The 26688-nt window shown below is 50.9% G+C and overlaps 11 protein-coding genes across 20 annotated transcripts; 7 read left to right on the forward strand and 4 right to left on the reverse strand.

The window, feature by feature from the left end:
* Positions 1-426: 426 nt before the first annotated feature.
* On the forward strand, positions 427-3754 carry LOC9629358 (filament-like plant protein 4). The gene is made up of 6 exons (XM_002989849.2): positions 427-918; positions 983-1116; positions 1183-1354; positions 1434-2946; positions 3000-3039; positions 3113-3754. The coding sequence occupies exons 2-6, from the start codon at positions 991-993 to the stop codon at positions 3635-3637; spliced, it is 2376 nt and encodes a 791-aa protein (XP_002989895.2). The 5' UTR covers positions 427-918; positions 983-990; the 3' UTR covers positions 3638-3754.
* Positions 3678-5124, reverse strand: LOC9629359. 2 transcript variants are annotated; one of them, XM_002989932.2, is made up of 9 exons: positions 5006-5123; positions 4851-4931; positions 4689-4778; positions 4461-4630; positions 4318-4387; positions 4188-4267; positions 4067-4129; positions 3935-4011; positions 3678-3884 (listed from the first exon to the last, which is right to left on the reverse strand). In XM_002989932.2, exons 1-9 carry the CDS (start codon positions 5090-5092, stop codon positions 3784-3786), a joined length of 819 nt encoding a protein of 272 aa, XP_002989978.1. In that variant the 5' UTR covers positions 5093-5123; the 3' UTR covers positions 3678-3783. The 2 variants fall into 2 exon arrangements, with proteins under 2 accessions (XP_002989978.1, XP_024519459.1); XM_024663691.1 differs by having other exon boundaries at positions 4689-4931; positions 5006-5124.
* LOC9629979 (protein CONSERVED IN THE GREEN LINEAGE AND DIATOMS 27, chloroplastic) lies at positions 5101-7951 on the forward strand. Of its 4 annotated transcripts, XM_002989850.2 has the most exons (13): positions 5103-5220; positions 5286-5366; positions 5413-5490; positions 5572-5747; positions 5799-5868; positions 5915-5994; positions 6045-6107; positions 6167-6243; positions 6304-6609; positions 6671-7331; positions 7394-7422; positions 7485-7541; positions 7614-7703. In XM_002989850.2, exons 1-9 carry the CDS (start codon positions 5140-5142, stop codon positions 6402-6404), a joined length of 807 nt encoding a protein of 268 aa, XP_002989896.1. In that variant the 5' UTR covers positions 5103-5139; the 3' UTR covers positions 6405-6609; positions 6671-7331; positions 7394-7422; positions 7485-7541; positions 7614-7703. The 4 variants fall into 4 exon arrangements, with proteins under 4 accessions (XP_024519458.1, XP_002989896.1, XP_024519456.1 ...); XM_024663690.1 differs by lacking the exons at positions 6671-7331; positions 7394-7422; positions 7485-7541; positions 7614-7703 and having other exon boundaries at positions 5101-5220; positions 6282-6324; XM_024663688.1 differs by lacking the exons at positions 5103-5220; positions 5286-5366; positions 5413-5490; ... (3 more) ...; positions 6045-6107; positions 6167-6243 and having other exon boundaries at positions 6403-6609; positions 7614-7951.
* Positions 7952-8037: 86 nt separating this feature from the next.
* Positions 8038-10591, forward strand: LOC9629361 (F-box/LRR-repeat MAX2 homolog A). Its single transcript, XM_002989852.2, has one exon. It carries the CDS (start codon positions 8123-8125, stop codon positions 10313-10315), a length of 2193 nt encoding a protein of 730 aa, XP_002989898.2. The 5' UTR covers positions 8038-8122; the 3' UTR covers positions 10316-10591.
* On the reverse strand, positions 10448-13190 carry LOC9629362 (pentatricopeptide repeat-containing protein At4g02750). 5 transcript variants are annotated; one of them, XM_024663684.1, is made up of 3 exons: positions 10890-13190; positions 10776-10825; positions 10448-10710 (listed from the first exon to the last, which is right to left on the reverse strand). In XM_024663684.1, the coding sequence occupies exon 1, from the start codon at positions 13102-13104 to the stop codon at positions 10891-10893; it is 2214 nt and encodes a 737-aa protein (XP_024519452.1). In that variant the 5' UTR covers positions 13105-13190; the 3' UTR covers positions 10448-10710; positions 10776-10825; position 10890. The 5 variants fall into 5 exon arrangements, with proteins under 5 accessions (XP_024519452.1, XP_024519451.1, XP_024519449.1 ...); XM_024663683.1 differs by having other exon boundaries at positions 10448-10825; XM_024663681.1 differs by having other exon boundaries at positions 10776-13190.
* LOC9629980 (small nuclear ribonucleoprotein SmD1b) lies at positions 13133-13962 on the forward strand. Its single transcript, XM_002989853.2, has 4 exons — positions 13133-13235; positions 13329-13405; positions 13477-13668; positions 13731-13962. The coding sequence occupies exons 1-4, from the start codon at positions 13222-13224 to the stop codon at positions 13790-13792; spliced, it is 345 nt and encodes a 114-aa protein (XP_002989899.1). The 5' UTR covers positions 13133-13221; the 3' UTR covers positions 13793-13962.
* Positions 13792-14838, reverse strand: LOC9629363 (U-box domain-containing protein 14). The gene has a single exon (XM_002989934.2). It carries the CDS (start codon positions 14834-14836, stop codon positions 13907-13909), a length of 930 nt encoding a protein of 309 aa, XP_002989980.2. The 5' UTR covers positions 14837-14838; the 3' UTR covers positions 13792-13906.
* Positions 14839-14952: 114 nt separating this feature from the next.
* LOC9629981 (tetraspanin-10) lies at positions 14953-16665 on the reverse strand. Of its 2 annotated transcripts, none has more exons than XM_024663693.1 (12): positions 16558-16665; positions 16430-16497; positions 16268-16332; positions 16143-16197; positions 16030-16085; positions 15930-15977; positions 15816-15864; positions 15683-15766; positions 15557-15624; positions 15384-15509; positions 15229-15304; positions 14953-15150 (listed from the first exon to the last, which is right to left on the reverse strand). In XM_024663693.1, the coding sequence occupies exons 2-12, from the start codon at positions 16484-16486 to the stop codon at positions 15079-15081; spliced, it is 756 nt and encodes a 251-aa protein (XP_024519461.1). In that variant the 5' UTR covers positions 16487-16497; positions 16558-16665; the 3' UTR covers positions 14953-15078. The 2 variants fall into 2 exon arrangements, with proteins under 2 accessions (XP_024519461.1, XP_024519460.1); XM_024663692.1 differs by having other exon boundaries at positions 16268-16380.
* Positions 16666-16877: 212 nt separating this feature from the next.
* On the forward strand, positions 16878-18644 carry LOC9629982 (uncharacterized zinc protease y4wA). The gene has a single exon (XM_002989854.2). It carries the CDS (start codon positions 16878-16880, stop codon positions 18642-18644), a length of 1767 nt encoding a protein of 588 aa, XP_002989900.2.
* Positions 18605-21184, forward strand: LOC112342240 (pumilio homolog 23-like). The gene is made up of 10 exons (XM_024663763.1): positions 18605-18795; positions 18842-19214; positions 19262-19537; positions 19595-19747; positions 19840-19983; positions 20037-20156; positions 20210-20374; positions 20429-20577; positions 20626-20808; positions 20863-21184. The coding sequence occupies exons 1-10, from the start codon at positions 18701-18703 to the stop codon at positions 20999-21001; spliced, it is 1797 nt and encodes a 598-aa protein (XP_024519531.1). The 5' UTR covers positions 18605-18700; the 3' UTR covers positions 21002-21184.
* An 810-nt stretch (positions 21185-21994) lies between these two features.
* On the forward strand, positions 21995-24141 carry LOC9629364 (serine decarboxylase 2). Its single transcript, XM_002989855.2, has 3 exons — positions 21995-22365; positions 22429-23426; positions 23484-24141. Exons 1-3 carry the CDS (start codon positions 22075-22077, stop codon positions 24013-24015), a joined length of 1821 nt encoding a protein of 606 aa, XP_002989901.2. The 5' UTR covers positions 21995-22074; the 3' UTR covers positions 24016-24141.
* Positions 24142-26688: the final 2547 nt, after the last annotated feature.

Here is a 26688-nt window from a genome sequence, read left to right on the forward strand (position 1 = left end):
TTTATCATTGTCAAGGCGGTGAAAGAAAGCGAACGAGAGGGAAGCGACGCTTGTTTGGGCAAGAACATGGCACAAGTATGGATGATCTCTTATCGTGCTAATAAGAAACATAGGTGCGCTGATAAACTGGATTGTGCGATCTAAAAACTATATGACAAAGAAACAAAGATGAAAACTTTGGAAGCACTCCTCCCTCAAGTTGTTAAACAAGCTTCCTTGAAATGTTCCAAGAGCACAAACAAGTCGAGTTAAAGAATAGTAACTCCACGGCACAGGCTTCGAACCCACGACCGTCTTGTCCGCCAGCGAGTAAGGCGGGAAAGGTTTTACCGCCACAAGTTTTTAACCCGGGGTTGAGGTGAAGGAAGCAGCAAGGCTAACTAACAAGGCAATATTTTTCCACCGCATTCAATCTGCCGTTCGTTTATTTAAAGAAAAGCCCGCTAACAAACCGAAAGTATTGTCTGGGAAGGAAAGAATACCTCCATAATGTAGTCGTCTACGTAGTTTTACCTTTTTCTACGTTTTAGCGCAAAGTGAAAAAGGAAGGAGGCGATTTATTTTGATCCTTCTCTCGTGTGTCTAGTCTGTGTTGAGTGTTGGCATCCCTGCGCTTGAGTCGGCGCTTTGCCTGCTCCCCCTGTGCCCTACCCTCCCTTTCCACAGCACGGGCAGCGCCTCGGATTCCTCACGGATGATCGCTTTCCAGCCGCTGGAGGAGGCGCAGCATCGCTAGCGCCAGGGCCAGCGCGGCGACAGCAGCAGCAGCAGTGAGCGCGCCAGCGGCAGCGATCTAATCGCGACGAGGCTATCGGCATTGGATTGGAGCGCGCCCGCGCTTATGATCGTCCCTCTTCTCAGCCTGGGAGAATGTATGAGTAGCAAGGGGCGGGAGCTCGAGGGCTTTGCGAATTCGAGGTAGGGGCAAATTTCGTGATTTCGTGATGACGAGAATTACAGTGGCAATGTTGGTTGTTCGCAGGGTGTGCAATGGATCGCCGGAGCTGGCCTTGGAAGAAAAAGTCCTCGGAATCCAAAACTCACGACCTTCCTTTGGAGTCGTCGACTGTTATCTCCTCACGGAGCCATCAGTACCACGATGAGCAGTACCAGCAGGTCCTCCTTTGTGTGTGATTTCTTCTCCGCGCATTTCTTATCGGTGGTTTGGTTTTCCCCTTCCAGGCGACGAGGAGCTTTCTCGAAAAGCCCGTAGATGATCCCGCTGTTGCTCTCCAGCACTGCCAGGAGAAATCCAGGATCTTGAGTGAGAAATTGTCTCTCGCTCTCACGGAAATCACTTCAAAGGATAACTTGGTCAAGCAGCATGCAAAAGTGGCTGAAGAAGCAGTCTCAGGTAGCTCTCTATTCTTTCTTTTTTCCTTCTTTCCTTCCATCCAGAGTGTAGTCATGTCAAAATTCTCTCGTGGTACCAGGTTGGGAAAAAGCTGAGACCGAGGCGGCCAACTTGAAGAAGCAGCTGGACGCCTCAACGCAGAAAAATGTGTCTTTGGAGAACCGGCTGGCGCACTTAGATGGGGCACTCAAGGAATGCATGCGCGAGCTGAGAAGCGTCCGTGAGGAGCACGAACAAAAGCTACAGGAAACGCTGGTTAAGAAGGCCAAGGAGTGGGAAAAGGTGAGACAGGAAATGGAGGCCAAGCTTGCGGCTGCAAACGACAGGGCTATCGAATCGGAGGCACAGAAGCATGCGCTGAACAGGTCTCTCCAAGAGCGCGCCAAGGCCATCTCCGAGCTAACCGAGGCAAAAGCTCGCGCGGAAGTACAAGCCAATGTAACGCAAGTCCAACGGGAAGAGGTCGAGAAAGCTTGCGCTGCACTCAAGTACGAAGTCCAGGTTCTAACGAAAGAGGTCGAGATACGCAACGACGAGAAGGATTACAACAAGAAGATGGCCGACGTAGTGAGCAAGCAGCAACTGGAAAACGTCAAGAAAATTGCCAAGCTAGAAGCTGAGTGCCAGAGGCTTAGGGGACTAGTACGGAAAAAACTACCAGGTCCGGCTGCTGTGGCGCAGATGAGGCTGGAGGTTGACGGGAGCATTAACTCGAGATCAAAATCCATGGGAGCTAGAGTGCCATCTCCCGTAGCCGCAGCGGATTCTGGAGAGGAGGCTTGGCAGGCTGACAACAAAGAAAACGACGCGCTATCGGGGCGACTGCTGGCTATGGAGGAGGAAACTAAGATGCTGAAAGAGGCCCTGACAAAGAAGAACCAGGAGCTCCAGTCGGCGCGGCTCATGTGTGCGAAAACTGCGAGCAAGCTATCCCTCGTTGAAGAGCAGCTGGAAAGATCACAGGGACCAGCGGAAGCTGGTGGGACGAAAGCGAAGGCTAACAGCAACGGGAATACGTCTGCCGATAGCTGGGCATCTGCTTTAGTAGCTCAGCTGGAACAGTTCAAGAAAGGAAAGGACGGCTCATTGCACTCTGAAAAGCTTTTCGAGTCGTCAAACTTCGATCTCATGGACGATTTCACTGAGATGGAAAGGTTGGCAACGACTTCGTTCGAGAGCACGACGGATTGCTCCGGCAACGTGGACGAGTCGGATGGGGACGCTGAATTCAACAACTGTATCGTGCTGCAAGATGACAACGCCAAGCTCAAGGCCGAGAAGGGAAGCATGGAGCAGGAGCTGAGCTCGGCCAACGAGCGGATCGAGCGGCTCAAGGCGCAGCTGTCCGAGTCCGAGCAGCTCGTGTCAACTTTACGTGTGCAGCTTGCGTCCATGGAAGAGTCCAAGCAACTGGCCGAGAATCAGCTGGCAGCGATGGCTAACGTGAAAGACGAGCTGGAATCGAAAGTCCGGGCTTCGTGCGCAGAGATGGGACATTTACAGGAAAAGATTCTGGCTCTAGAGAACGAGCTCCAAGAGCAACGACAACGGCATGAGCAAGTAATGAGCAGCGTACAATCGCACGTCTCACAGTAAGTGTTCGTTTGCTTTCTCTGAAAATGACTCGCTAATAACTTTGTATCAGGGGAGGAGCTTCCGAAAACTCTGATCCCGGGCGTTTGCAAGTAAGTGAGAGTGACGTCTTTCCTTCCTTCTTTCTCTGATCGAACGAAAGCTTACAAACTTTTTGGGACGCAGGAACGAGAGATTGCGGCAGCCGCTGAAAAGCTGGCCGACTGCCAACGAACTATCATGGCCCTGGGAAAGCAGCTCCACTCGCTCTCGGTTCCGACGGGCTCGTCCTCCAAGGGATCCCTCGATTTTTCCGAGACGTCCATGTCACCAGCGGACGCAAGCCATCATCAGCGTCGGCCGGAGGAGTCTTTCGCTCTAAAGCCCGAAGCAATCCACTCGGAGAGCGATGACGAGGAGCTCCAATGGAAAGTCCAACGCTCGGCCAGTGACATGAGTCGGCTCAGGAGCGTTGCTCGAGAGAACATCCGGAGGCAGGAAATCTACTGGAGCTCTGCCTTGTCGCCGGAGGCTGCGGCATCGTCGCTCGATAGCAGCAACAGCAGCACCACCACCACCAACGGTGAGAAGCAGCAAAGCCAGAGGAAGCTGAGCCAGGATGGAGATTTCTTCGCGTGCTCGCCGGCGTCTGCTTACTCCAAGAACTCGGGATTCAGCAGGTTTTTCCATCGCAGAGCGAGCCTTCACTGAAGCTAGAGGCTGTACGATAGTGGAGTTTTGAAGCTGTGTAAAAAAGATGGTAATAACTTCCCTTCGTTTATCGGAAGACCGTCTTCCTTGCGTAAAGAAAGATTTCTCTTTGCTGCTCCTTCAGTGTACAAAAGAATCGTGTTTGTCTACTGGAGCTTCGAACAGAAATCTGGGAGGTCTAGAACTTGGATGCGAGTGATAGCAGCTGCTGCCTCGCGTTCCGCCGGTGTGTTGTATCCCCAGTTACCTGAAACGAGAGGAAGTTCTTTTCTAGCCAAAGAAATCGAGAAGACATACCAAGGTACAAGTTCCATCTGTCAAGAGCGGGGTCCTTGATCACATTATGAAGTGTGGCCAACCTGTCTTCCACAAAACTGGGAAAGAAAGGTGATAATTTTCATGAGAACAAGGAGAGCATCACGATCTTACTGGAGAATCATTCCCTGGTGCTCTGGACGACTTTGGAGTTGCTTCAATACCTCCACCTTCGGCCTGGAACAAAACCAAAGCTAGATTATAGATAATATAGAAAAGATTTCGAACTTCATACCCAGTGCCAAGACCAAATATTTTGTCTGTAGGAAAATCGACACCAGCTAGCTCTTTAAGCAATGTTGCAGCGAAACGAGCCTGGAAAAAAGCGTCTTGCATTTCTAAAGACTCTTTCTTGGCGCGAGTACCTGCTTTGTAGTAACGATAAAAACTCGAGACGTCGCGAACTTCAAAGAATCAGCTATTCCAGGGTAGAACCTGCAACGCAGAATTTTGTTTAGTCACTGAAGTAGTAGTGCGTGACTCGATTCTTAAAATCATAATATCATACCTGTTTGCACTGATCCAAGTCCCGAGGTCTTTCGAGATCCATTCGTCTCTCACGTTGCCAAAAAGCTCAACCAGCTCGTCTCTACTGGCTTCACCCCATTCCTTCATCAGCACAGGCTTGAGCTTCTCCCAATTCTCCAAGACTCCTTCCACTGTCAATCCATTCACCACCTGTGGATAGATTTTCACTCTGGAGAAACAAAGTAGAGACAGCAACTAGAGTTCTTACCGAGGATTTTCCACGGTGAGGTTCCTTGAGCTCCAGCAACAATCGCACCAGCAAAACATTCTCATAGCCAGTTTCTACAACTGGTCTGACCTGGAAAACGAAAGAGAAGAGAAAAAAGGAAGAATGGCTGCCTGTTTGATTCGAAGGAAACGATCGCCTTACAGTCCGCATGCTGTCGAGAATCCATGCATCCGTCTCAGCGCTCACATTCGCGAAAAGCTCCGGCCATCTCAATTTCGCGGCCTGCAAGAGAAACCACACTTGGAAGCGCAATCTCAAGAGGAGGAGCGTGTCGATCGATCAGGACTTGCGCCTACCTTGAGCGCCGAAATGGAGCTCTCTCCGCAGCTGTCGCAGAGAACGCCGTCAAAATCCAGAGCGTAGAGGTGAGCTCCTTCTGCCATAGCTGACAAAGTAAATAGAAAAATAGGGTTCTTCGTCTAGCTAGGCAATGGCGGAGCATCTCTACGCCTTGGATTTCGACGGTGTGCTATGCGACAGCTGCGGCGAGGCATCGATCGCTGGCCTGGAGGTTTGTAATCATCCGATCGATTGAATGTGTGCTTTTTCGTCGTTGATTCATGTGAAGTTCATCAGGCCGCGAAGCAGCGATGGCCAGAGCATTTCAAGCGCGTCGACGCACAGCGCGAGGCCGAGATTCTCGAGAGAATGCACACGGTAAGATGAATCGACGGGAGTCCATGCATTGAAATTTGGATCGCAGGTAAGACCAGTGGTGGAGACGGGTGACGATTTCTTGCTACTCGCTCGTGTGCTGGCCAAAGTCGAAAATGGAACCTCGGTAAGATTTTATTTTATTTTATTTTATTTTTGTCTTTGTTCGTGCTGTTCTAGAGCAAAGTTCTTTCGTATTCCAATGTAGATTGCGTCTCACCTCGACGAGGAGAACATCCTCGAGTCTTGGACCGAGTCGATAAAGCGATCGTTTATGGAAGAGATTGGAGAAGCACGCCACAAGCAGGAGCTGGAAGATCTTCTGGGAAGCGTGAGGGACGCCTGGATCTCGCGTGATGTACACGGATGGCTCAAGGCTAACAGGTGCTTTCACGTTTTTTCTCCGGCTTGAGATTTCTAACACACGGACTCCAGGTTCTATCCAGGAATCTCGGATGCAATTAAGTTCTCCTCGTCCAAACTGTTTATCGTTACTACGAAGGAGGTATTCATCTATGCAGCTTGTCTTGAGTGATGAATCTCTCTTCCAGGCGAGGTTTGTGACAATGTCACTCAAGGAGCTGGCAGGAGTGGACTTCCCAGAGGAGAATATATATGGACTGGGATCCGGGTATTTTACTGCTTTCTTTCTCAGACGTGTGTTTATATATTTTCTTCCAGTCCTAAGGTGGAGGTATTGAAGAAACTCCAGAACCGGGCAGAGCACCAAGGAATGACACTTCAGTACGTGTGATTTTGTTTCGATTTTACGTGCACTCAACCTTTTTGTTTCGTTGCTCCAGTTTTGTGGAGGACAGGCTTTCAACCTTGTTGAATGTGATCGATGATCGAGTGTTGAATAATTGGAACTTGCACCTTGGTGAGCATGAGAATCACATGTCAATTCCGAGAATAAAGTTTTGCGTCTATCTGTTTGCAGCTAGCTGGGGTTACAACACTCCCACAGAACGGGAGGAAGCTTCAAAAAAACCGCGCATCGAAGTACTGGAATTGGCGGACTTTTGCTCCAAACTGAAATGACTCGGACCGATCTCTGTCGTCTACACTGTTTGGGGAATCGGGCTTGGTGGAGACGACAAAGCTTGCAGCGACTCCAAACTTCGGCTTCTAGCAAACGCAAAGGATCTAGATTACGGGGCACGGAACAGGTTATTTCCAAAGATACGCAAAACCAGCAGCCTTCATCAAGCAGCTTATCAGGGAGGATTTTTCGCGTCTTTCCAAGGTTGGGAGCCGTCTCAAGAATGTGGTGGGTCAGCAGTGACTAATCTTCTTTCGTTTTGCAGAAGCAAAAATGCATCTTTGCTGGCTATGGCCGTGTGTGTGAAGAAGTCAGGGGGGAAGGATTCCACAGCAGGAGCGTTCACCTGGTAACGTCCATGAAGCAGCAATACCTAATCGCGATGCCAGCAACTGTCGCTTCGCTCCAATTGGCTGCTCTCCATCGACTACGGCCCCGATTCTTCACGGGAATCTCTGTCAAAGAGGCATTTTTTGGTGGCCGGAGAGCACGAAGAGATGCGGCTCTAGCGGTTCGTGCGACGAAGAAGAGCAGCAGCGGGGACAACAATGGTTTCAATGGCAACGGGAAGAAAGTCCCTCGTTTCGGCACGCCATTTCCAGATGGAAACTCGGAGATTGACAGCCCCGTGCCATGGGACCAACTTCCTATCAACGAGTTCAACAGCTTACAGGAATCCCAGTACTTCTCCTGGGCCGTGGAGAGCGTCTGGCTTTACTCGATGAAGATTGGTGGGATTGCTGCGTGCTGCACCGTGTTCTTGGGATGGCCGGTCGCGTCACTCAGCGTGAGTCCAGAGTCCGACTTGCTCAAGTGCACACTCGGGGCTTTGAGTGGGGGTCTCATGGGCGCAACGTTAGCAGCGTTACGACTCTACCTTGGCTGGGCACACATTGGAGACCGTCTGTTCAGTGTTACAGTCGAGTGTAAGTACTGCCTAGCGACTCTTGTCTTTGTTTCTCTAAAACACAATCGTTATTTTCTGCAGACGAGGAGACTGGGTGGTACGACGGCCAGGTACGTAAAATGAGATTTTCGGCGCAGACCTAGAGAGACTGAGACAGCTCGTTATTTTCTAGACTTGGATCAAACCCCCGGAAGTTTTAGCTCGCGATCGGCTGGTTGGCGCTTACACGGTACGAAAAACAGGGAAAAAAAAACAGTTTTTTTAAGCTCGGCTCAAATGGACACCTTCGTTTTCGTTCCAGGTGAAGCCAGCTCTCAGCAGGGTGAGAGTGACGCTCATTGGATTGGCAGTCTCGCTCTCCATCTGCGCCGCATTACTCTTCTCCATCCCGGAGACCAGATCCAGCTTGCTGCTACAGAAGATCCAGACGCAGCCCCCTCCTCCGCGCTCCTCCATCAAAGGCTACAGTGAAAAGTCCGCGAGAACGTACGAGCCAAGCGCGTTCGTGGGTCCGGACGAGGAATTTACGAGACCTCCCGGAGTTGAAGATAATGGTGAAGTTCTTCCGGATTTATGTACTTGACTCTTGAGAGAGCGATGAAAACAAATTTAGGCATACCGGAGATTCTCACCTTAAAATGGGCACGTGCAAAATCCCAGTGTGTTAGTTTGGGATGGATAGCTATGGAAGCAGTGGTGGTGTTGTGTAGAATGAATTTGGGGCGCAAGCACACTTGAGAGATTGATACTTGATAGATTGATAGCTCGCAAGAACATTTGGTAGACTGCTAGCCAGAGATTTCAATCCAAATGGAGATAGACTTTTGCTCGAGGTGGGATGGCCCGATGCAAATTGGGACGCGAGCGAGGGAGGAGGATCTAGTCGGCGATGGTGGCGAATTGGATCTCTGGACGTTGAGCAACAACAAGCGGCAAAAGACCACCCATGGCGAGGAAGAAGATCACGAGCAAGGGAGGCGCACGGTGCTGCACGACATTCCGGGCTCTATCTTGGCGGCGATAATCGCTCTGGTACCCGACACACGCAGCCGCAACGCAGCGTCACTCGTGTGCAAGGAGTGGCACGCAATGGAGCGCGCAACGCGACGCCGGCTGTGCCTCCGCGGCAGCTCCGCCCAGCTCCACATGCTGCCTACCACCTTCCATGCCGTGCGGCACCTCGACGTCTCCAACGTCTCGCCCTGGGGCACCACGCTGTACGCCGCCCACTCGGCGGTGTGCGGCCAGCTTACCGCGCGGTGGCTCAACCGGGCCTTCCCCAGCGTCGTGGATCTCACCGTCTACGCCCGCGATGGTACGGACATCCAGCTCGTGGCCGCCTCCTGGCCCGACCTCGAGACCGTACGCCTGGTTCGATGGCACCAGCGCCCCACCGGCGGCGGCGGCGATGGCGGCGATGGCGGCGACGCTGCCATGGAGCTCCGCGGCCTCCTCTCTTCGTGCCCCCGCCTCACCCATCTCGACCTCTCGCGCTTCTACTGCTGGGCCGAGGACATCGCGCCCGCGCTCCAGGCCGGCCCATCCGCCAACCTCCGCGTCCTCAACCTCCTCAAGCTCTCGCCCGAAGGATTCAAGGCCGCGGAGCTCCTCGCCATCGCCGCTGCGTGTGGGATCAACCTCGAGGAGCTCTACGCGCTGTGCGAGTTCGATCCGCGGTTCCTCGACTGCTTGAGCGACGAGTGCCTGATCCAGGTCGCCGACTACTGCCCGCGCCTCCGCGTGCTCCACCTCGTAGATTCCACGCAGTTCTCCGCCAGCCGCGATCCCGCCAGCGATGATCCGGTGTTTAGCGCCGCCGCGCTCGACGCCAGCGTCACGGTCCGGGGGCTGGAATCCCTGTTCCAGGCGCTGCCGCTGCTGGAAGATCTCGCGCTGCTGCTAGGCCACAAGGTAAGAGACTCCGCCCCGGCATTCGAGGCCCTGGCCAAGAGCTCCAAGAGCGTCCACGCGCTCCACCTCGGCCACTTCCAGGGCTTGTGCTCGGGCAGCAATGGGATCGCCCGCTGTGGCGCCGCCGGGCTGCGGACCCTCCAGCTCCGGAGCTGTGACGATCTCACGGACGCCGCGCTGGGCGCCATCGCCAGCGCCAGCCCACAGATCTCCTGGCTGGGCCTCCGCCGCTGCCCGCTCGTCACCCCGGCTGGCCTCTCCTCTTGCGTCTCGATTCTCCGCCGGACTCTCACCCGCGTGGAGATCGAGTGCTGCCCGACGCTGTCCACGCGCAATCTCCTCCGCGCGCTAGCTCCGGTGCGATCCACGCTCCAGCACCTCCACGTCGATTGCGTGTGGGATCAGGACCTGGAAGAAGAAGAACAAGGAGGGGCTGAGCAAGCGCAAGAGCAAGATCAAGTGCTGGATCTCTTCGGAAATCTCGCCTGGAAGAAGCTCCACCACCTCTCGCTGTGGATCTCGGCAGCGCATCTCATCAGCCCGCTCGTCCAGATGAATCTCATCTCCCACTGCCCGCTCCTCCGCGAGCTCAGCATCCGGGTGGAGGGCGACTGCCGCCTCTTCGCCAAGCCGCAAGCTCGCGAGTTTGGGCTGCGCTCCTTCGCGCGCTTCCCATCGCTGGCGAGCCTCCGCCTGGATCTCAGCGAGGCGGTGGGCTACGCGCTCAGCGCCCCCGGCGGCAACCGCGATCTCAGCATCTGGGAGCGCTTCTACCTCCAGGGGATCCAGTCACTGCCCGGCCTCCAGGAGCTCGACTACTTCCCTCCCTCGGACAAGGACGTGAACTATCGCGGGATGACGCTGCCGGGAGTGGGACTGATCTCGCAGTGCCATGGTCTCCGCAAGCTCTTCGTGCATGGCACCGCGTACGAGCACCTCTTCATGATGCTGCTCAAGATCTATAACTTGCGCGACGTCCAGCTCCGCGCGGACTACTTCCCGGCCCCGGATATGGAGACGTCCACCGAGATGAGAGCCGAGTCGTGCAAGCGGTTTGAGACTCTACTCGAGAAGCGTGGCTTCCCCGACTAGAAATCTGGAAGAAAGCAAGATAAGTTTGTGACATCGATCGTATCGTACCGTACCAGCCAGCTATCAAGATGTTCGCGACGAACTCGGATCGATCAACCGAAGCGAGATCGAAAAGGTGGCAATGCGATCGTGGAAAATAAGCCTTTTCATCCGTTCCTCCGTTCTGGGGAGTTTGATTAGTGTCGTATCAGACGATGTTCTGGAAGGCCACAAAAAGAGTGACATGACCGACGTACAGAGAGTGATATTATAGAGCGGGGCCAGCCCTTTACCTCAGTGGGAGCAGTGAATAAAGTAGACTCTTCTCGCGAGAAAAAGCAAGATGAAACAGTCAGCAGCGAGTCCATTAGAAGAATTCCGAGATTATTTTCACCTTTGGAGTCGATTCTTTTCGCCTTCTCGTTGACAAAATATCAAAGTGAGTCAGGCCGCACAACAAAGGAAAAGAAAAATCGCTCACGTTTAGAAAGAGTGCACCAGATCGTTGCAGCGGGAGAGTGACGAAAATCTCTGCAGGATTTTCGATCCTGTAGCGGAATAAAGAAAGAAAAAAAGGTAAAAAGGAAGTGTGTACCTCAAGATAGAAATTCCCGGCCGCTGAGAAAAAAATCCATGTAGCTCCAGCCTGGTCTCTTCTTGATTCCTCTCTGGCTCATGATCCTCCTCACGTTTGTCGCATCGTCCCAGTTCCCAGCAGCAGCATGGGTGTTCGACAGAAGCAGATAAGCCGACGCATTCTCCGGATCCAGAGAAAACACTCGCTCGGCAGCAACAGCTCCTCGTCTCGAGTCTCCGATGCTCCGGCATGCGCTCAGCAAGATCATCCATGCAACCACGTCCGGGTCGAAAGGCATGGCGACGATCAGCTCTTCCGCTTGCTCGAGCTGCCCAGCTCTGCCGAGAAGCCCGATCATGCAAAGGTAGAGATCGTAAGGTGGAACGATGGCATAGTCCTCCTGTGCTGAGGTGAAGAAAAACCACGCATCACTAAGCATTCCTCCATGGCTGCAAGCGCACAAAACACTTACGACGACGATCCAGTCCGGAACCAAGCCTCCGAGGTTCAAGTTTTGGAAGAGCTCGATGGCACCAGCCGCACAGCCGTTTTGCGCGAAAGCCACGATGGTGGCCGTCCAGGAACCTATATCGTGCCTCGGCATTTTCTCGAGCATCGTCCTCGCCTCCATCAAAAGGCCACACTTTCCATACATGTTGATCAGAGCCGTGCCAACTGAGGTCTCCGAGACAACCCCGCCTTGGACGATGCTTGCGTGGATAAGTTTGCCTTCTCGAGGTGCCACAAGGCTTGAACATGCCTGTAAAACGCTGGTGTAGGAGACCTTGTCCGCTCGGAAACCTTCCAGATCCATCAGCTTGAACAGCCGAAGAGCAATTTCTGCGTGACCACTTTCAGCATAGGTTGCGATCATGGAAGTCCATGAAACTGTATCTTGCTCTGGCATTGAATCAAACACCTTCCTCGCGTTGTCCAATTCTTCGCTCCGCGCATAGCTTGTGATCATTGTCGTCCAAGCAACAAGATTACGCTGAGGCATTTTCTCGAACACGCACCGAGCAGCTTGCAGCTCCCCGTTGAGAGAGTAGACGCTGAGCATTGCGTTCCAAGAGACGATGTTTGGTCGTGGAATCCGGCTAAACATCCTCCACGACTCTTGGAGCTGTCCGTTCTGGCCGTAAGCCACCACCATCGCAGTCCAGGAGATCACATCTCTCTCCTTCATCTCCAAGAACAAGTTTTCGGCCTCTTCAATGTTGCTGCTTTGAGAGTAAGTTTGCACCATGGCGTTCCACGAAACCAAGTTCCTCTTCGGCATTCTGTCGAACACACTCCTCGCTTCATCCAGAGCCCGGTTCTGAGCATAAGCCACAATCATCGCGTTCCAAGACATGACGTCGTGCTGAGTGACACTGTCAAAGATTTCTTTTGCTTCTTCGGCATCGCCACCTTCAGCATACGCCAGCAGCATTGCAGTGCACGAAGCAACGCTGTGCTCGGGCATGTCTTCAAAGATTTCTCTCGCAGCATCGATCTTCCCCGACTGAGCGTAAGAGGTGACCATCGCGATCCAGGAAGCTCTATCCCACTCTGCCATCCGATCAAACACTCCTTTCGTTTCTTCCAGGCTTCCGCGAGCCGAGGAAGACTGAAGCACCAAGTTCCAAGATATCAAATCCTTCACTGGCAGTCTGTGAAAAAAATCCCAGGCCTCTCCATGATGCGCGTAGCCTTGCAGCATCGAATTGCAAGTAACCAAGTTCCACCCCGGCATCCCCTCAAACACTCTTCTGGCATCTTTCAACATTCCAGCCGCGGCATGAGCCGTCACGAGAGCGTTCCACGGAACTAGATTCTTCTCCGGCATCTCATCGAAGACGCGCCTCGCATCGACCAAGAATCCATCCTGGCTGTAGATTCCTATCATGGCGGTACAGGAAACCATATCCCTCTGAGGCATTTTCTGGAATACGATCTTGGATCTATCCAAATGCCCGTTCTCGGCATACGCTCCACACAAGAGCGTCCACGAGAAGACATTCTTCCTGTGGATCCTTGCAAATGCCGCAAGCGATTTCTCCACCTGGCCGCAGCTCCCATACATCCGGACGAGCAAATTTCCCAAAATCGTTCCGCGATCCATCCCCGTCGCGGCAAAATGCGCGTGGAGCTTCCTGCCTTCGGCAAGATCCCTGGCATCACCGAGGTGCCGCAGCCAGGAAACGAGGAGATGCGATCCATCGGCGGCTCCATCGCTGATCCTCCCGCGCATCCACACATTAGGGCGAGTGGCAGTGTGGGTTTTAGTGTGGTCTAGGTTAGGGTTTTTGTGCGCGGCAAGAACTCCCAGTGTAGAAGGCGGCTTTGCGAGCGAGGAGACGCCGCCGAGATGAAGCTCGTGAGGTACGTCAGCGCATCTCCATCGCCTCTCCTCTTTCTCTTCCACAGGGTTTAGGGTTCTCGCGCACTGACAGTCTGATTTCTCGCTTCTCCCAGATTTCTGATGAAGCTAAACAACGAGACGGTATCGATCGAGCTCAAGAATGGGACTATTGTGAATGGAACAATCACAGGTGTGATGTCTCTAGGCTAGTTTCTAGCGATTGTTTTCTCTGATAAGTTTCCCTTTTCCTCTGGTGTGTAGGCGTGGATATCAGCATGAACACCCATCTCAAGGCCGTGAAGCTGGTGTTGAAAGGGAAGAACCCCGTCACAATGGATCATCTCAGCATCCGAGGGAACAACATCCGCTACTACATTCTACCCGACAGCTTGAATCTCGAGACGCTGCTCGTGGACGATACGCCCAGAGTGAAGCAGAAGAAACCAGCGGCGGGTATGATCATCCTTGTTCTTCGTGCTTGCTTCTAAAATTTGTGCTGCTTTTCTTCCTTCCAGGCAAACCGGCTGGCCGAGGACGGGGCCGAGGTCGGGGCCGGGGCCGAGGCCGAGGCCGATAGGAGTCGACCGGAGTGTATGATATTTTGTGAAAGCAAGAAGCCGCCAGCCTCCCAGTTAACCGGAAGAAGAAAAAAAAATGGTAGTCCCTCGAGGTTGTATCTTTCCTTTCCATGTCAACTCCTTTCGTTCACCATCAATAGTTGCAAGAGTGCTCCAGCCTTGGACTTTGCCCGCTGCGTTCCGGCCGAGAGCAAGCTACACAGCGCCGAGACGCACACATCGAACTCGATGAGCTTCTCGACGACGGCGTCGCCGCCCGTTTGGCACAGCGCGAGCAGCGCGGCGCTGGCGTGCTCCCGGCACCGCGACGACTCCCCGGGCTCGAGGAGCTCCACCAAGAGGGCCAGGATCTTGGGCTTGCTCAGCGCCGCCACGCCCTCGTCGCAGGAGGCGAGCTGCGTGAGCAGCGCGAGAGCGTCGGCGGCGGCGTTGTCGACGTTGCCACTGTCGTCCCTCTTTGGGATTCTAACCCTACGCTCCACCATGGCCAGCAAGATCTCGAGAGTACCTTTGCGGATGATCCTCGACTTGTTTAGCGGCGAGAGGGAGAGGTGGAAGAGGGCCTTGATCGCGTCCTTCCTCGACCGCGGCGACTCGTGCTGGAGGAGCTCCAGCAGCGCCGTGATCACACCCTCCTTCTCGCCGATTGGATTCCTGTACTCCTCGACCATGAGCACGCTGAAGAGCGTCGTGGCGGCGTTCTGCCGCGATTCCTCCCGCGCGCCGCAGCGCACCGTGTCGGCGATGCGATCGATCGCGCCGCGCGTCTCCACGATGCGCCCCTTGTTGGGGTGCGCGATGGAGGTGTTGAGGAGGCAAGTGATGGCGTCCTCTTGCACGGCCGGGTCGGGCGAGGAGAGGAGGTGGACGAGATGGGGGATTGCGCCCGCGTCGCCGATGCATAGCCTGTGATCGTCGTCGCGCTTGGATAGAATTCGCAGCGTGTGTACCATGTCCTTCTGATCACTCAAAGAGCCCATCACCATGCTCGTCACTAGCGCATCCACCCGGATCATCAACGAATCTAGCGGTTCCATATCCATAGCCGCCGCTAAAAAAGAGCAGCACCCTCCTTCCTCTTGCTTGCTTTTCGTAACAACGTGTCCGTACGAGAAACTGGCATGTGGTCACTTTCCCGTAGGACGCACGGCCGCTTGAATGGATCAAAAGAAAACTTCATCTAAAATGGTGGCTCGCAGCGAACCTGGGAGACGCGATCTCCTGTTTTTGCAACGAAATTTTCACAGCCTTCCTTCGGCCCGAAGGCCCGAGCGATCTTCCTGCGCTAGTAGATTTTGTAGTACTGCGATCGGGATGCGCTACGCCTGGCGCAGCAGCCAACCGAGTAGACGACAATCTGCAAGAGAACAGCGTGAGCCATCGATGACGTAAGGAATAGAATCGCATTTCTTCTTCTCATTTTTTTCCCCGGTACCAGGATGACGAAGAGGACAACGTTGAAGGTTGACATGCGGCGCCATTTCTTCTTTAAGTACTCCGCCACTCCAGCTCTTTTTCAAGCAAGAAAACAATCCAACCATAAGACGACAGGCGACTTCACACACAAAGTAGGTAGCGGATAATGCTTACTTGCAAGAATCGCAGTTGTAGCATTTGGTCTCGCGGTCGTTCTTATACGTTCTGCAGTCCTTGTTCGAGCTTCGTATCCGAGATGTGAGGTCGTAGAACGTTGAGTTCTTCATCGCAAAGCCACACCTGCAAAACAAGAGATTAGTCCTGGAATTATGGAGTTTTCTCTCAACTCAGATGGTGGCCTGCAGCAGCCTGACTCGATCGAGCTCAGCTTGCCGTTCCTCATGCTCCTGATGGTCTGACAACATAAAATCACGGAGAATTGTTCAAGAGAAAACGAATAAATGCTTACATACATGATACTTCTTGGGGAGCTCGTTGCATAAGCTAGTTTGCACAAAACAGCTCTTGAGATGCTTCCACCTCGCCGGGTCATTTGTCTGACAAAATAAATTGATAAAGTTCGTCACAAGGAAAAGAGTTTTAAACCTGTTTCTGGATCCAGTGGGAATAGTCTCCGAGCCTGTACTCCTTGAATCTGGAAACGACAATTCAAGCATGACATGTCCTTATTCTGACTACTTGAAAAGTAAAATCTCTTACGCTTGACCACTGATAGCATGTCCAGCGCCTTTGCTTGTCACAACGAACCTGGAGGAACAGCAAGCTTGATTATCAAGCTCAATCAGCATTTGCAACTTACGCAAAAACAGTGAAAACGGCAACTCCAGCGATCAGGAGGAACAAAACAGTCAGGTACTGTTGCAATGTCAAGGAGAAAAGAAATTGAAGATAGAAAAAGAAAAGGAAGGATACAGTCCACAAGAGGCAAACGTTGTCCCTCCAAGCTCCAACACAGCCAACGAGTGAGCTGTAACACCCAGGAAGAACATTAATTCGCACATTTATTCCATGGCTATTCCATGAGGAAAAGGTCTTACAGGATCAAAGAGAACGCTCCAATGACGAGAACAGGAGCCGTGAAAAACTTCTCGCAATCCCCATGCTTGGCAGCCAGGAAAATCCCGAAAGACAAAATCGCCAGTGACGCAATCTGTGACATCAGATCGAAAATACTTCCCAATGCCGATCGCGCCACATACCAGAGTGATCAAGTTTATCCAAGTGATCACGAAGGAGCTGATCCGATACCGTCCCATTGTCGAATCCACTGCGCTTGCAAGAAAGAAAAGATTCTCTGCATCGATTCACGGCGCCAGGATTCACAAACCTGATCGATCGACCGCGCCGTGATCTCACATTCGTGACCGGGAACCCTAGAAGCACGACGGGCGAACGAAAAAGCTCCCAGGAATGGTACTAGCTCGCTACCTAGAAGTTAAAACACTGCATGGGTAATCACGCATCTGGATTGAAAACCTGTCAGTAAATGACACGTGTCTGCTAGCGAGTGGACTAAACCTAAGCGGGAAAATATTTGAAAAGTTCCGCGTTACCTCTGACAGTGACTGCTGCCCTAGAACGTACGAAGGAGAAAGTTACTTCCATGATTTACCGGGGTCATCGATCCAAAGATATTCCAGCCCTAAGATGCCTGTTCCAGGATCGTTGGAGAGGTCTTTCAGTGTAGCGTACACAATCCACAAGGGGCGGCAGCGGCATCAGCGTGAATCCCGCAGGAAATCGTCCATCCAATGCCAGCTGAATCCCCAGCCAGAGCAGCAGAGATCTGTGAGTCCAATTCCTCTCAAAGAATGCTTAGATTTGACGACAACAAGAAGGGCGGCGCTAGCTGCGCCACTCGTCGCGACGGCAGTGGCAACAGTCGCCAATCCAGCAAGAGCTTTGATCCAGACGGGCCTGGAGAGGGATTCGACGAGGCAATCCCAGAATGCGGTCGACAGGTTGCAAAGTAGGGTTTCTACATTCCAGCTCGGGAATGGGATGAAATGGATCGTCCTGGAGCGTCACAATGCTCCAATTGTCGCTTGCCACACCTATGCCGACGTTGGAGCGGCGGATGAATCCACTGGAATGACTGGGATTGCTCATCTTCTCGAGCATCTAGCATTCAAGGGGACGAGGCTGATTGGAAGCCGAGATTTCGAGCGTGAATCGGAAGCACTGGATCAGCTGGACGAGATCTTTTACGCTCTCAGGGATGCCAAGGTGGCCAAAAATTCCAAGCTCGTGGCGAAGCTGGTGGAAGAATTTACAAGAGCTCAAGAACAAGCAGCAAAGTTCTCTGCCGCCAGCCAGTATGGGTCTTTGATCGAGAGGCAAGGCGGAGTGGGCCTCAACGCTCAGACCTCGCAGGACTCCACCGAGTATTTCGTTTCTCTGCCAGCCAACAAGCTGGAGCTCTGGATGGCGCTCGAGAGTGGACGATTCATGGCGCCGGTTTTCAGAGATTTGTACGCCGAGAAGGAAGTCGTGAAGGAAGAGAGGCGCCTGAGAGTGGAGAATTCTCCGTATGGTCGCTTCACCGAGGCATTCACCGAGGCCGCATTCCCAGGCCAAGCTTACGGCCGGCCCATCATCGGCTACCCGAGTGACTTTGAGAAGATCGGCCGGAGAGAAGTGACCGACTTCTTCACCAAAAACTACACTCCTTGCAAGCTCACTTGTGCCGTGGTTGGCGACGTGAATCCAGTCGAGGTTGAGAAGCTAGCCACTCGCTTCTTCGGCAGCTGGAAAACTCCTTGCGCATCACCAACGTCCTCGTCACCGAGAAGTTATTCCGAGCTCTGGAGGTCCCAAGATGGTTGGGACGATTTTGCTGCTTCCAAGCCTCCTCCGGGAGAGATCTTGAGGATGCCTTCGCCGGCACAGCCTCTCTACATGGAAGGCTACTACAGGCCAGCTTCGTGGTCTTCGGATGATCCAGTTCTCTCGGTGATCAGCGACGTCCTCGCCGGCGGCCGAGTCTCCAGGCTCTACAAACGGCTCATCGCTCCCAGCAGGGTCCTCTCGGCGGAGTGCCTCTCGAGCTTTCCAGGCGACAAGTTCCCGTGCTTGATGATGCTCTATGCTTCTCCAACGCCCGGTTCGAGCAGCACCGAGAAGCTAGCCGGCCTCGTTCACGACCAGCTCCAGGACCTGGTTCGCCAAGGGGTCGAGGAGGGCGAGCTGGTTCCAATCCGGAAGTCGACGCGAGCGAGCTTGCTGGAAGCGCTGGGAAGCAATTCCTCCATGGCGAGGATTCTCAGCACTTACGAAGCTACAGCGGGGTCTTGGAACCGTGTTCTTGAGGAAACTCGAGAGATCGAGTCGGTCACCAGGGACGACGTTGTCCGAGTCGCGAGCAAGCTCTTCACTCCCTCGAATCGTATTGCTGGAAGCACACGGCCTGTTTAGTGAAAGAATTTAGTGCTAAACCTTTAAACCCTTGGAAATTTAGGGTTCTTCCGCGGATGGGCGAGGGAAAGAGACGACGCAAGCCGCGACAGCGGCAGCCGCAGCTCGCCGGTGATCCTGTCGGCCATGCTCTTGGACCGATGCCATCGCGGTAAGGAGAGAGCGCTGAAATCCCGGCTGAAACATTTTTCTCTTAGAGGCCAGATCGATGCCGAGACGCAGAAATATTTTTCCGAGGTCTTGGCGCTGCTGGAAACGATTGCCGATGACAAGGAGAGGGAGGCATTGTGCGCCAGCGCTCTGGAAGAGGCCCGCGGCAAGGAATTGCGGCTCGCCTCGCATCCTTCTTGCGGTAGAGCGCTTGAGAAGCTCATCCAGTCCTTCGATGCTGCTCGGTTGCTATCGTTTCTCGGGCAGTGCACGGCAGATTTCGCGAGCATGGCAATGGATCCCTCGGCTTCTCACGTTGCTGAGATGATGCTTGGGAGCTTGTCCGAGATTTTGCAGCAAAATGGTGGAGATGCGGGACTGATTTCCTCGATCGAGAGTGCGGTGGCCAGGATCTCCGAGGTACTTCCATGCGTTATTGTGTTCTTTCTACATCGTTCTCATTATAGGTACTGCAAGGAAGTGCTCTTGAGGTTATGGGAAACAAATATGGCTCGCATGTCTTGCGAAAGTTCACTCTTCTTGCAGCCGGATTAGTGGAAACAGAGGGAAAAGATGGCTTGTCGAGGAAACTAGGACGAATGGATTCCATGGCGAAAACATGCGAATGCATCCATGCAGGCTTCCCGAGAATTCTCAAGCAACTTACCAGTGAGATTCTAGTAGCATGCAAAAGCTCAATGTCTGAGAGAAGGATGGACCAATTTTCGAGTCTCGTATTTCAGGTGAGAACAACTTTGCATATTATTTTTTTGAGCTCTGTTATAAGCTATGTTATGCAGACCATTCTCAAGGCGCTCCATGGAACTGGAAGTGATACGTCTTCAGCCATAGCAACACTCTTAGGTTTTGATCAAACAGAAATGATTTCGCCTAAAGTGTTGGAACGCATTTTGGAGTTGATGGAGAATCAAAACGGTAGTCATTTGATGGAGGTAAATTTGTCAGAGTTTAAAGAAGCATCAGACTTTATTGTTTTGTTGTCCAGATAAAAACTTTAACTATTTAAGTGTGTGCTGTTATGCAGGTCATACTACAGGTGGCATCTAACGAGGTGTACGCAAAATTGCTTGAAGAAATCTTCAAAGGAAATTTGAAGCGGCTAGCAACGCACCAATTTTCGAATTTTGCTCTACAAACGTTGATTGCCTTTGCACGCCAAGAAGATCAGGTGCATAAGTTTTACTTGTGTTATCTTTTATTGAAACTATAATTTTGTTGCAGGTGAGCCTCTTCTTGGACGAGTTAGGAAAGGATTTTACCGAGTTAATAAAGAAGAAAAGGGCTGGTGTCATTGTGAGCTTGCTGGGAGTATGTAGCCGTATGAGTACCAGCCAGCATGAGGCACGTAAACACACTTATGAAACTTTCTAACATTTTTGGCTTTAAATTTGTAGATAAGCCGATTGGTTGCTACTGTCATCTGTCCGAAATGTGCCTCTCGTGATACTCTTGTCCTGCGCTTGCTTCACTTAGAAGGACACGACTCGGATGGGAAGTCAGGAAGGAAAATGTCCATTCTGGGATGCGTAATGCTACAGATTTTGTTCACTTTTTCTCAGGTTTAATGATGTTTATATGTGCATATCCTTAACCATGTATAGTTCTTTGTGTAGGACTGCAGTCAGCAATACTACAAAAGCTTCTCAGTACTTGAAATGACACAGATTCTGGAAGCCATAAAAGATAAAGCTGGATGCCACGTTGTGGAAGCGTTTCTCAAATCTCCTGCATCGCCAAAACAAAAGCACGCTGTGATAGAGAGGTACGGTAATTCTCTAAAAAAAATCGGAACTAATTCTATGTTACATAGATTGAAAGATCATTTTGCAGTGCTGGCCACGGATACAAAGGCTCACTACATCGTAACAAAGTGCTTCGAGGCAGCAAATCTCAAGCTCAAAGAATCCATTGTAATGGAGCTGATTGGCGTGCAAAATGATCTCTCAAAGTCCAGGCACGGTCCCTACATTCTGGGCAGGTTAAACGTTGCGAAGTAAGTTGCCCAATATAGACTCTAGATAGTTTCATCTTTTGCCTTTCCGTGTAGATATGAGAAGGCTCCAGACAAATGGAGACAATCTCAGCAAACGAGCCATGCTCACAAGGAAGACTACGAAAAGCTCTTCAAACGCGAGCAACCTGAGCATCATGGTGCCCCGAGAAGAAAGAAGCAGAAGTATCAGTGAAAGGAATTAGAAATCTAGTGTTTTTATGGGGACAATGTAAAATCAAGAGCTCGCGATCTTTTGGAAAGCGTGGGCCAAGAACAGTGGTGGAGTTGGAAGGATCTTCAAGCCGTGGGGCTTCTCTTTTCTTTTATTTTGATCATTCTCTAAATACGTGAAGTTACATGTGATCAATTTTTTGAATATTGTAGCTGCAGTCTACTGTCACCTTTAGAGTTTTGTAGTACAATTATACAGTTACGGTCACCTTTACAATTTGTAGTTTGTTCAGTTTTGCTCAGTACAATTATAGTTACGGTCACCTTTACAATTTTGTAGTTTTGTTCAATTGCCAGTCTATACGGTTCTTTACAATTTTGTAACTTTTTTCAGTACAATTACACCTGTGACCGTGAGCGAGACATTTGAACAAAAGCTTCTACTTTGCTACTCTTGGATATAAACGTCCCCAAGTTTCCATAACCATGCTCAGCACAAGTTCTTTCTCCATCCATCGAGAGTCGCAGCAGCAGTCCCACTTCATAAGATGGCCTTCGACGAACTTCGACGTGGTTACTATGCATTGCGGAAAGCAATAGCACCACCACCACCGCTCAAATTGTGGAACGGGAACTGGCCTCACAAATCGGACCTCCTGGGTGACGAGGAAGGGAACAGTGGATTCCTCCTCACCATGGGATCCACTATAACATGACGATCTTTTGCAACATAATAGATTGCATTTTCTGTGCAAGGCTATTTTTCAATGCAAATTTTGTAGTAATCCTTGCAACATCAAATACATTTGCAAAACCTCTTCATGCACATAATATAGTGTTGTAAGTTGCATATAACACTATAAATTTCTATAAAAATACCAATCTGAATATATACAGTGACACCTTACGATTTTGTATTCTTCCATCGCTTGCATCAAAGAGGTCCCAATCCTGTACTCATCTGATTCCCTTCAAGATAGAAATTTTGTTACGCTACTCTTGCATATAAAGCGTTTCCACAACCAGTATTGAGCACACACTAGTCTTTCTTCTCTCTTAGCATCGGGTTCTTGATCAATCCATCCATCCATCAATATGGCGAGCTCCATGAGTGATCTAGTTCCCGCGCAGCGCGTTTCCTCTCCCACCACTAACGATTATGTCTATCCTGCACTTCCCAAAGCTCTTGAGGGTGTCAACTTCGATCTTACGTCGAGCTTGAAGGACAACAAGCTCCAAAAGCCTCCGCCCGACCATCTGCAAGCCCGCAAGGAGGCCCTTAACAAGTCGCTCGACTATCTCAAGCAGCAGCAGTCCCATTTCATGGGCTTCCAGGCCAACCAGAAGATGAGCTTCGACGAACTGAATGACTTCCTCAACGTGCACGTAAGTAGATAGATCATGGTCATTGTTATCAAATGTTTTTTGTGTGTGTTACTTCGATCCCAGCTGAACAACATTGGGGACCCATTTGTCGAGGGCAATTGCACCACCAACACCAAGTTCATGGAGCGCGCCGTGCTCGACTACTACGCATCGCTGTGGAACGCGAACTGGCCTCATAAGTCTTCCCTCCTGGGTGATGAGGAAGGTAACAGCTACTGGGGATTCCTCCTCACCATGGGATCCACCGAAGGCAACATGTACGCTCTGTGGAATGCCCGGGACTACCTCGGTGGCAAAATCCTCCTCATGGAATCCGGCGGAGACACAAAGAAGGCGGCGGCTGCGCGGCTTGTCTATCGCCAAGCAGCCGTGCCTCCAAATGCCAAGCCCGTCCCGAGCCAGGCAAGGAGCGCAGCTCCATTCCCAGAATGCTGCGACGAGTTTTGTGAGAACTACTTCTCGCCGGTTGCGTTCTATTCGGAGGACACGCACTACTCGTTCACAAAGGCGACCCGGCTCATCGGCATCCCCACTTTCGGAGTGGTGGGCGAGGAGAAGTACCCCGGGATGTGCCCGATCACCGAAGACGGGAAGTGGCCGGACGAGGTCCCCTCGCACGAGGAGGGCCCCGAGGATGGAACCATCCGCACCGAGTCTCTCGCGGAGCTAGTGCTCTTCTTTGCACGGAGGGGCCACCCCATCTTCGTCAACCTCAACTACGGCACCACTTTCAAGGGCGCCTATGATAGCGTCGTCAAAGCCATGGCCGCGCTCATGCCCATCTTCCAGTTCTACGGCCACGACAAGCGGGTCATCGACGCCGGCGGGGAGGAGAGTGTACGGACGGGATTTTGGATCCACGTCGATGGCGCACTCGGTGCTGCTTACATTCCGTATCTGAAGATGGCCGCGGAAGAGGGCTGCAAGTTTGAGGATGGTGGCGCTGTGGAAGTCGCTCCCGAGTTTGATTTCAGCCTGGAAGCCGTGCATTCCATCGCAATGAGCGGGCACAAGTGGATGGGTGCGCCCATTCCATGCGGACTTTTCATGTCCAAGAGAAGGTGAATGTTCTTACGCCACCTGATGAAAAACGTTGACGAAAGTTGTGGCTCTTCCAGGTACCAAATCAACCCACCGAGCAATCCGATCTACACTGGCACTCCAGACACCACCTTTGCCGGCTCCAGGAATGGCCTTTCGGCGGTCTTCTTCTGGAGCTACATCTCCAAGCATACACTCAAGCAGCAGATTGACAAGGCCGTGCGTTGCCAGGGAATGGCACGGTTCATCTACAACACCATGACGGAGCTGGGCAAGAAACTCAACCTCGATCTCTGGGTTGCACGATCTCCACTCTCGCTCACCGTTCGTTTCCGGCAACTCAACGATGACCTGGTGTTCAAGTACAGCCTCTCCAACGAGACGCTAGTTGTCAATGATGTGCAACGCCTAATTTCACACGTCTTTGCGATGGAGCATGTCACCAAGGAACTGGTGCTCATGCTAGCGGAGGACGTGATGAAGCTCGGGCCCAAAGCTTTCAAGGACTTGTCGGATGGAACTGCAGGTGCAAGCGATGGACTTACAACGATGGATGCTCCTCTTGTTTCATGCGTGCCATTCCAGGGTCGTGGTTTCAGCGGCAACTAAAGAACTTGTGATCAAGTAATTTTTATACTAAGCATAAACTATTTATGTTGTTGGGGCGATTATCATGCGAGATGACGTCCATCTCCGGCAAGAGTTTCTTTGGCAACTTAGTGGTTGATTTTATGAGATTGCTAGAAATTGCCTAGTGGAATGCTGGGCGGTTAAGAAAGCTAGGCTTGGATTTTAATCTCCCGCTGCTGAACACCCTCACTCTGTTGCTTAGTAACCAGCTCCCACCTCAAGCGCTATCTTTCCTTGGCCGATGTCCTGTTGCTTAGCCTTGTAGTCCCACACTCTTGCGGCTCCTATTAATTGGCTGTGATTAGCCAATTCCGTATATAAGCAATTCGTAAATGTTCCTTTGTATGCTTTAAATATTCCATAAGGAAATTCATCAACTCGCTAATAGTCCATTACCGTTGAAAATGGTGGATCACTTCAAATAAACGCTTTACGGATTTATAATTTTGAAGAAGGTGGAAACATTTTGAATATACTTGAATTTGGGCACCTATGTGTAATTTGTTCTATTGTCTCCACATGTTTATAACACAATTGACAAAGTCACTTCTTCCAAAATAGGGGGTCAGGACCATTCCATATAGAGTGTAGACCATGTCCACTAGTACAGTAGGCAAGTAATATATTTGTTTTAGTCCTGAGGGCCAATACTAATTTTGCATGTGAGATTTATTGTAAATAAATTGATTAAGTCTTTTTAGCCATGTTTTGAAGGTTTGTTCTATCCATGTTGTCCGGATATATATTATGTTTGTAGAGAGGAGGTCCATCTTTAGTGATGCTAACTTGACTAAACTGCTCGGTCCAATTTTTACAAAAAAATTATAAGAGAGCACAGCAAAAATTTTTTGAACTACATTCTTGATTAATCCACTTATAATTATGCCTAAGAAAGCCAGTTAATGAAGTCAGAGATGACATACTTTGCAAGTTTATCAGAGATGCATGAGTCATACTGCATAATGTTTTTCCAGACTTGAATTGTATTGGCAAGATATTCATTCATTCATTCATATACTGTTTACAAGGTTTTGCAGCGCCCCCCAAGAAGCATGAGACTGATGGGATATTAATTCCATGTGTAAATTGCCTCAGGCCACTTTTGGGCATCCAAGTTCCAAAAGATGAAAATTCTCTCCAAAGGGCATTGATTAGACTTGGTCCCTTGATGTGAGTAAATTTCACTAAAGGGGGAATGGATTTAGCACACAGAAATATAAGTACCTAGGATACACCAGTGATCAATGCTTCCTGTGGATTTCTTGAATAGAGGAGCACATCACATCAGCAGCAAGGGCTAGTGCACTCCTCCAATCAAATTGCCATAAAGCCAACATATACAGGTGGGGCGTCAAACACACCTATTACATGAAAAAGGTAATGACAGCAGTCTTGTATGGAGTAGAGAGTTGGGGTCCAGGGCTAGAACAAGCTCGAGGCAATCAATAAGTGTTTCATCTCAACAAAATTCATACTCCCAATGGAGATTCTCACATGGAGATTCATCTCGATTTGCATATGCATCACATACATGCAAAGTGCATATTTTTTCCACAGACAGAAACTTGCAGACATGGCAATTGCTAAATTGCAACATATAGCCCAAGCTCTTGGAAAAGGTTGGTGGCACACTCTTGAGGTATGGACAGCCACCCTCAGCTGTGACCTCTCCACATTGATGACAGAATTGCTTGAACAATTGGAGTTTTGGACTTGGCAATCTCTCCAACATTGGTGTGATGCTTGGATGAAGGATAGTGTCCTTTTTTGGAATGTACATGAACACCATCAACCCAAGGTGCCAATTTGGTTTCACAATCTACAACGACTTCACCCCCACAAGTAGAGAATCCTGGCCAGTTATAGAACAGGGCATTATAGATGGATAATGAAACTTAGATGTAGTTTGAGACCACCACTACCACATGATATCCACCTCTACCCCATATGTTATGAAGAAGTTGAAGACATGGAGCATGTGGTTAACATGTGCTCAACCTATACTCCACTACGCCAACCACAGGTCCTCTAGGGGTGCAGATCTACATATAATTCTTGTAGGCAAACATTGGGCTAAGGACATTTGTGAATTTCTATGAGAAATAGAGATCAAAGTGCCTATCCTTAGTCATTGATGCCATACTCACGATTACACATTGTCACGAATGTGACTTTGGGTATTGAAAGATTGACTTTGGCCAATCCTTACGAGCACTCTTTCTTTACTGCCACAACGGCAGGAGGTATTGCTGGTTCCCTTTATTAACCCCTCTTGTCCAAGTGTTAGTAAACTGGACTTAGCATCTATACTTGGTCAGATGAGCATAAGGAAGGAATTCCTAAGTGTCTATTTAGCCAAGCATACTTGGCCTAGCTTGTTAGTTCTCTTTTGCTTTATCTTGCACTAGCTTGGCAAAGCCCTCGCGTATTAAGACTAGTCCCTCAATATTGCTGGATAATAGTTTACCGTGTTTGCCAAACACCCTTGCTATTATGCCTTTTGTGTTAGTCTCATTTCAGTCCCAAATGCTATTTATGGAAAGTGTCTAGATTTGCTCATTTGGCATATCTACAAAATGTAGAAGTCAGCCTGAACACAATAGTGTTCGTCCCATGTCCAAATTCGTAATCTAGGGACATTCCATATTTAGT

The sequence above is a fragment of the Selaginella moellendorffii genome, unplaced genomic scaffold, assembly GCF_000143415.4.
Source record: "Selaginella moellendorffii unplaced genomic scaffold, v1.0 SELMOscaffold_102, whole genome shotgun sequence".
In the NCBI taxonomy this organism is placed as follows: Eukaryota; Viridiplantae; Streptophyta; class Lycopodiopsida; order Selaginellales; family Selaginellaceae; genus Selaginella; species Selaginella moellendorffii.

Excerpts from the sequence above, each read along its gene's own strand:
- LOC9629982 (XM_002989854.2), top strand. The coding sequence starts at position 16,878 with ATGCCTGTTCCAGGATCGTTGGAGAGGTCTTTCAGTGTAGCGTACACA.
- LOC9629361 (XM_002989852.2), top strand. The coding sequence starts at position 8,123 with ATGGAGATAGACTTTTGCTCGAGGTGGGATGGCCCGATGCAAATTGGG.
- LOC9629363 (XM_002989934.2), bottom strand. The coding sequence starts at position 14,836 with ATGGATATGGAACCGCTAGATTCGTTGATGATCCGGGTGGATGCGCTA.
- LOC9629358 (XM_002989849.2), top strand. The coding sequence starts at position 991 with ATGGATCGCCGGAGCTGGCCTTGGAAGAAAAAGTCCTCGGAATCCAAA. Across the intron at positions 1,355-1,433 it reads GGCTGAAGAAGCAGTCTCAG|GTTGGGAAAAAGCTGAGACC; the intron begins GTAGCTCTCTAT and ends TCGTGGTACCAG. Across the intron at positions 3,040-3,112 it reads CTGATCCCGGGCGTTTGCAA|GAACGAGAGATTGCGGCAGC; the intron begins GTAAGTGAGAGT and ends TTTGGGACGCAG.
- LOC9629359 (XM_024663691.1), bottom strand. The coding sequence starts at position 5,092 with ATGGCAGAAGGAGCTCACCTCTACGCTCTGGATTTTGACGGCGTTCTC. Across the intron at positions 4,932-5,005 it reads GCTCCATTTCGGCGCTCAAG|GCCGCGAAATTGAGATGGCC; the intron begins GTAGGCGCAAGT and ends TTTCTCTTGCAG. Across the intron at positions 3,885-3,934 it reads CAGATGGAACTTGTACCTTG|GTAACTGGGGATACAACACA; the intron begins GTATGTCTTCTC and ends CTCTCGTTTCAG.
- LOC9629362 (XM_024663684.1), bottom strand. The coding sequence starts at position 13,104 with ATGCGCGGGAGGATCAGCGATGGAGCCGCCGATGGATCGCATCTCCTC.
- LOC9629980 (XM_002989853.2), top strand. Across the intron at positions 13,406-13,476 it reads TGTGAATGGAACAATCACAG|GCGTGGATATCAGCATGAAC; the intron begins GTGTGATGTCTC and ends TCTGGTGTGTAG. Across the intron at positions 13,669-13,730 it reads GCAGAAGAAACCAGCGGCGG|GCAAACCGGCTGGCCGAGGA; the intron begins GTATGATCATCC and ends TCTTCCTTCCAG.
- LOC9629979 (XM_024663688.1), top strand. The coding sequence starts at position 6,764 with ATGAAGCAGCAATACCTAATCGCGATGCCAGCAACTGTCGCTTCGCTC. Across the intron at positions 7,332-7,393 it reads GTTCAGTGTTACAGTCGAGT|ACGAGGAGACTGGGTGGTAC; the intron begins GTAAGTACTGCC and ends TATTTTCTGCAG. Across the intron at positions 7,423-7,484 it reads CTGGGTGGTACGACGGCCAG|ACTTGGATCAAACCCCCGGA; the intron begins GTACGTAAAATG and ends GTTATTTTCTAG.
- LOC112342240 (XM_024663763.1), top strand. The coding sequence starts at position 18,701 with ATGGGCGAGGGAAAGAGACGACGCAAGCCGCGACAGCGGCAGCCGCAG. Across the intron at positions 18,796-18,841 it reads CTTGGACCGATGCCATCGCG|AGGCCAGATCGATGCCGAGA; the intron begins GTAAGGAGAGAG and ends TTTTTCTCTTAG. Across the intron at positions 20,809-20,862 it reads GGCAGGTTAAACGTTGCGAA|ATATGAGAAGGCTCCAGACA; the intron begins GTAAGTTGCCCA and ends CTTTCCGTGTAG.
- LOC9629364 (XM_002989855.2), top strand. The coding sequence starts at position 22,075 with ATGGCGAGCTCCATGAGTGATCTAGTTCCCGCGCAGCGCGTTTCCTCT. Across the intron at positions 22,366-22,428 it reads ATGACTTCCTCAACGTGCAC|CTGAACAACATTGGGGACCC; the intron begins GTAAGTAGATAG and ends CTTCGATCCCAG. Across the intron at positions 23,427-23,483 it reads CTTTTCATGTCCAAGAGAAG|GTACCAAATCAACCCACCGA; the intron begins GTGAATGTTCTT and ends TGGCTCTTCCAG.
- LOC9629981 (XM_024663692.1), bottom strand. The coding sequence starts at position 16,486 with ATGGGACGGTATCGGATCAGCTCCTTCGTGATCACTTGGATAAACTTG. Across the intron at positions 15,978-16,029 it reads GCCGTTTTCACTGTTTTTGC|GTTCGTTGTGACAAGCAAAG; the intron begins GTAAGTTGCAAA and ends CTGTTCCTCCAG. Across the intron at positions 15,510-15,556 it reads TGCTGCAGGCCACCATCTGA|GTGTGGCTTTGCGATGAAGA; the intron begins GTTGAGAGAAAA and ends CTTGTTTTGCAG.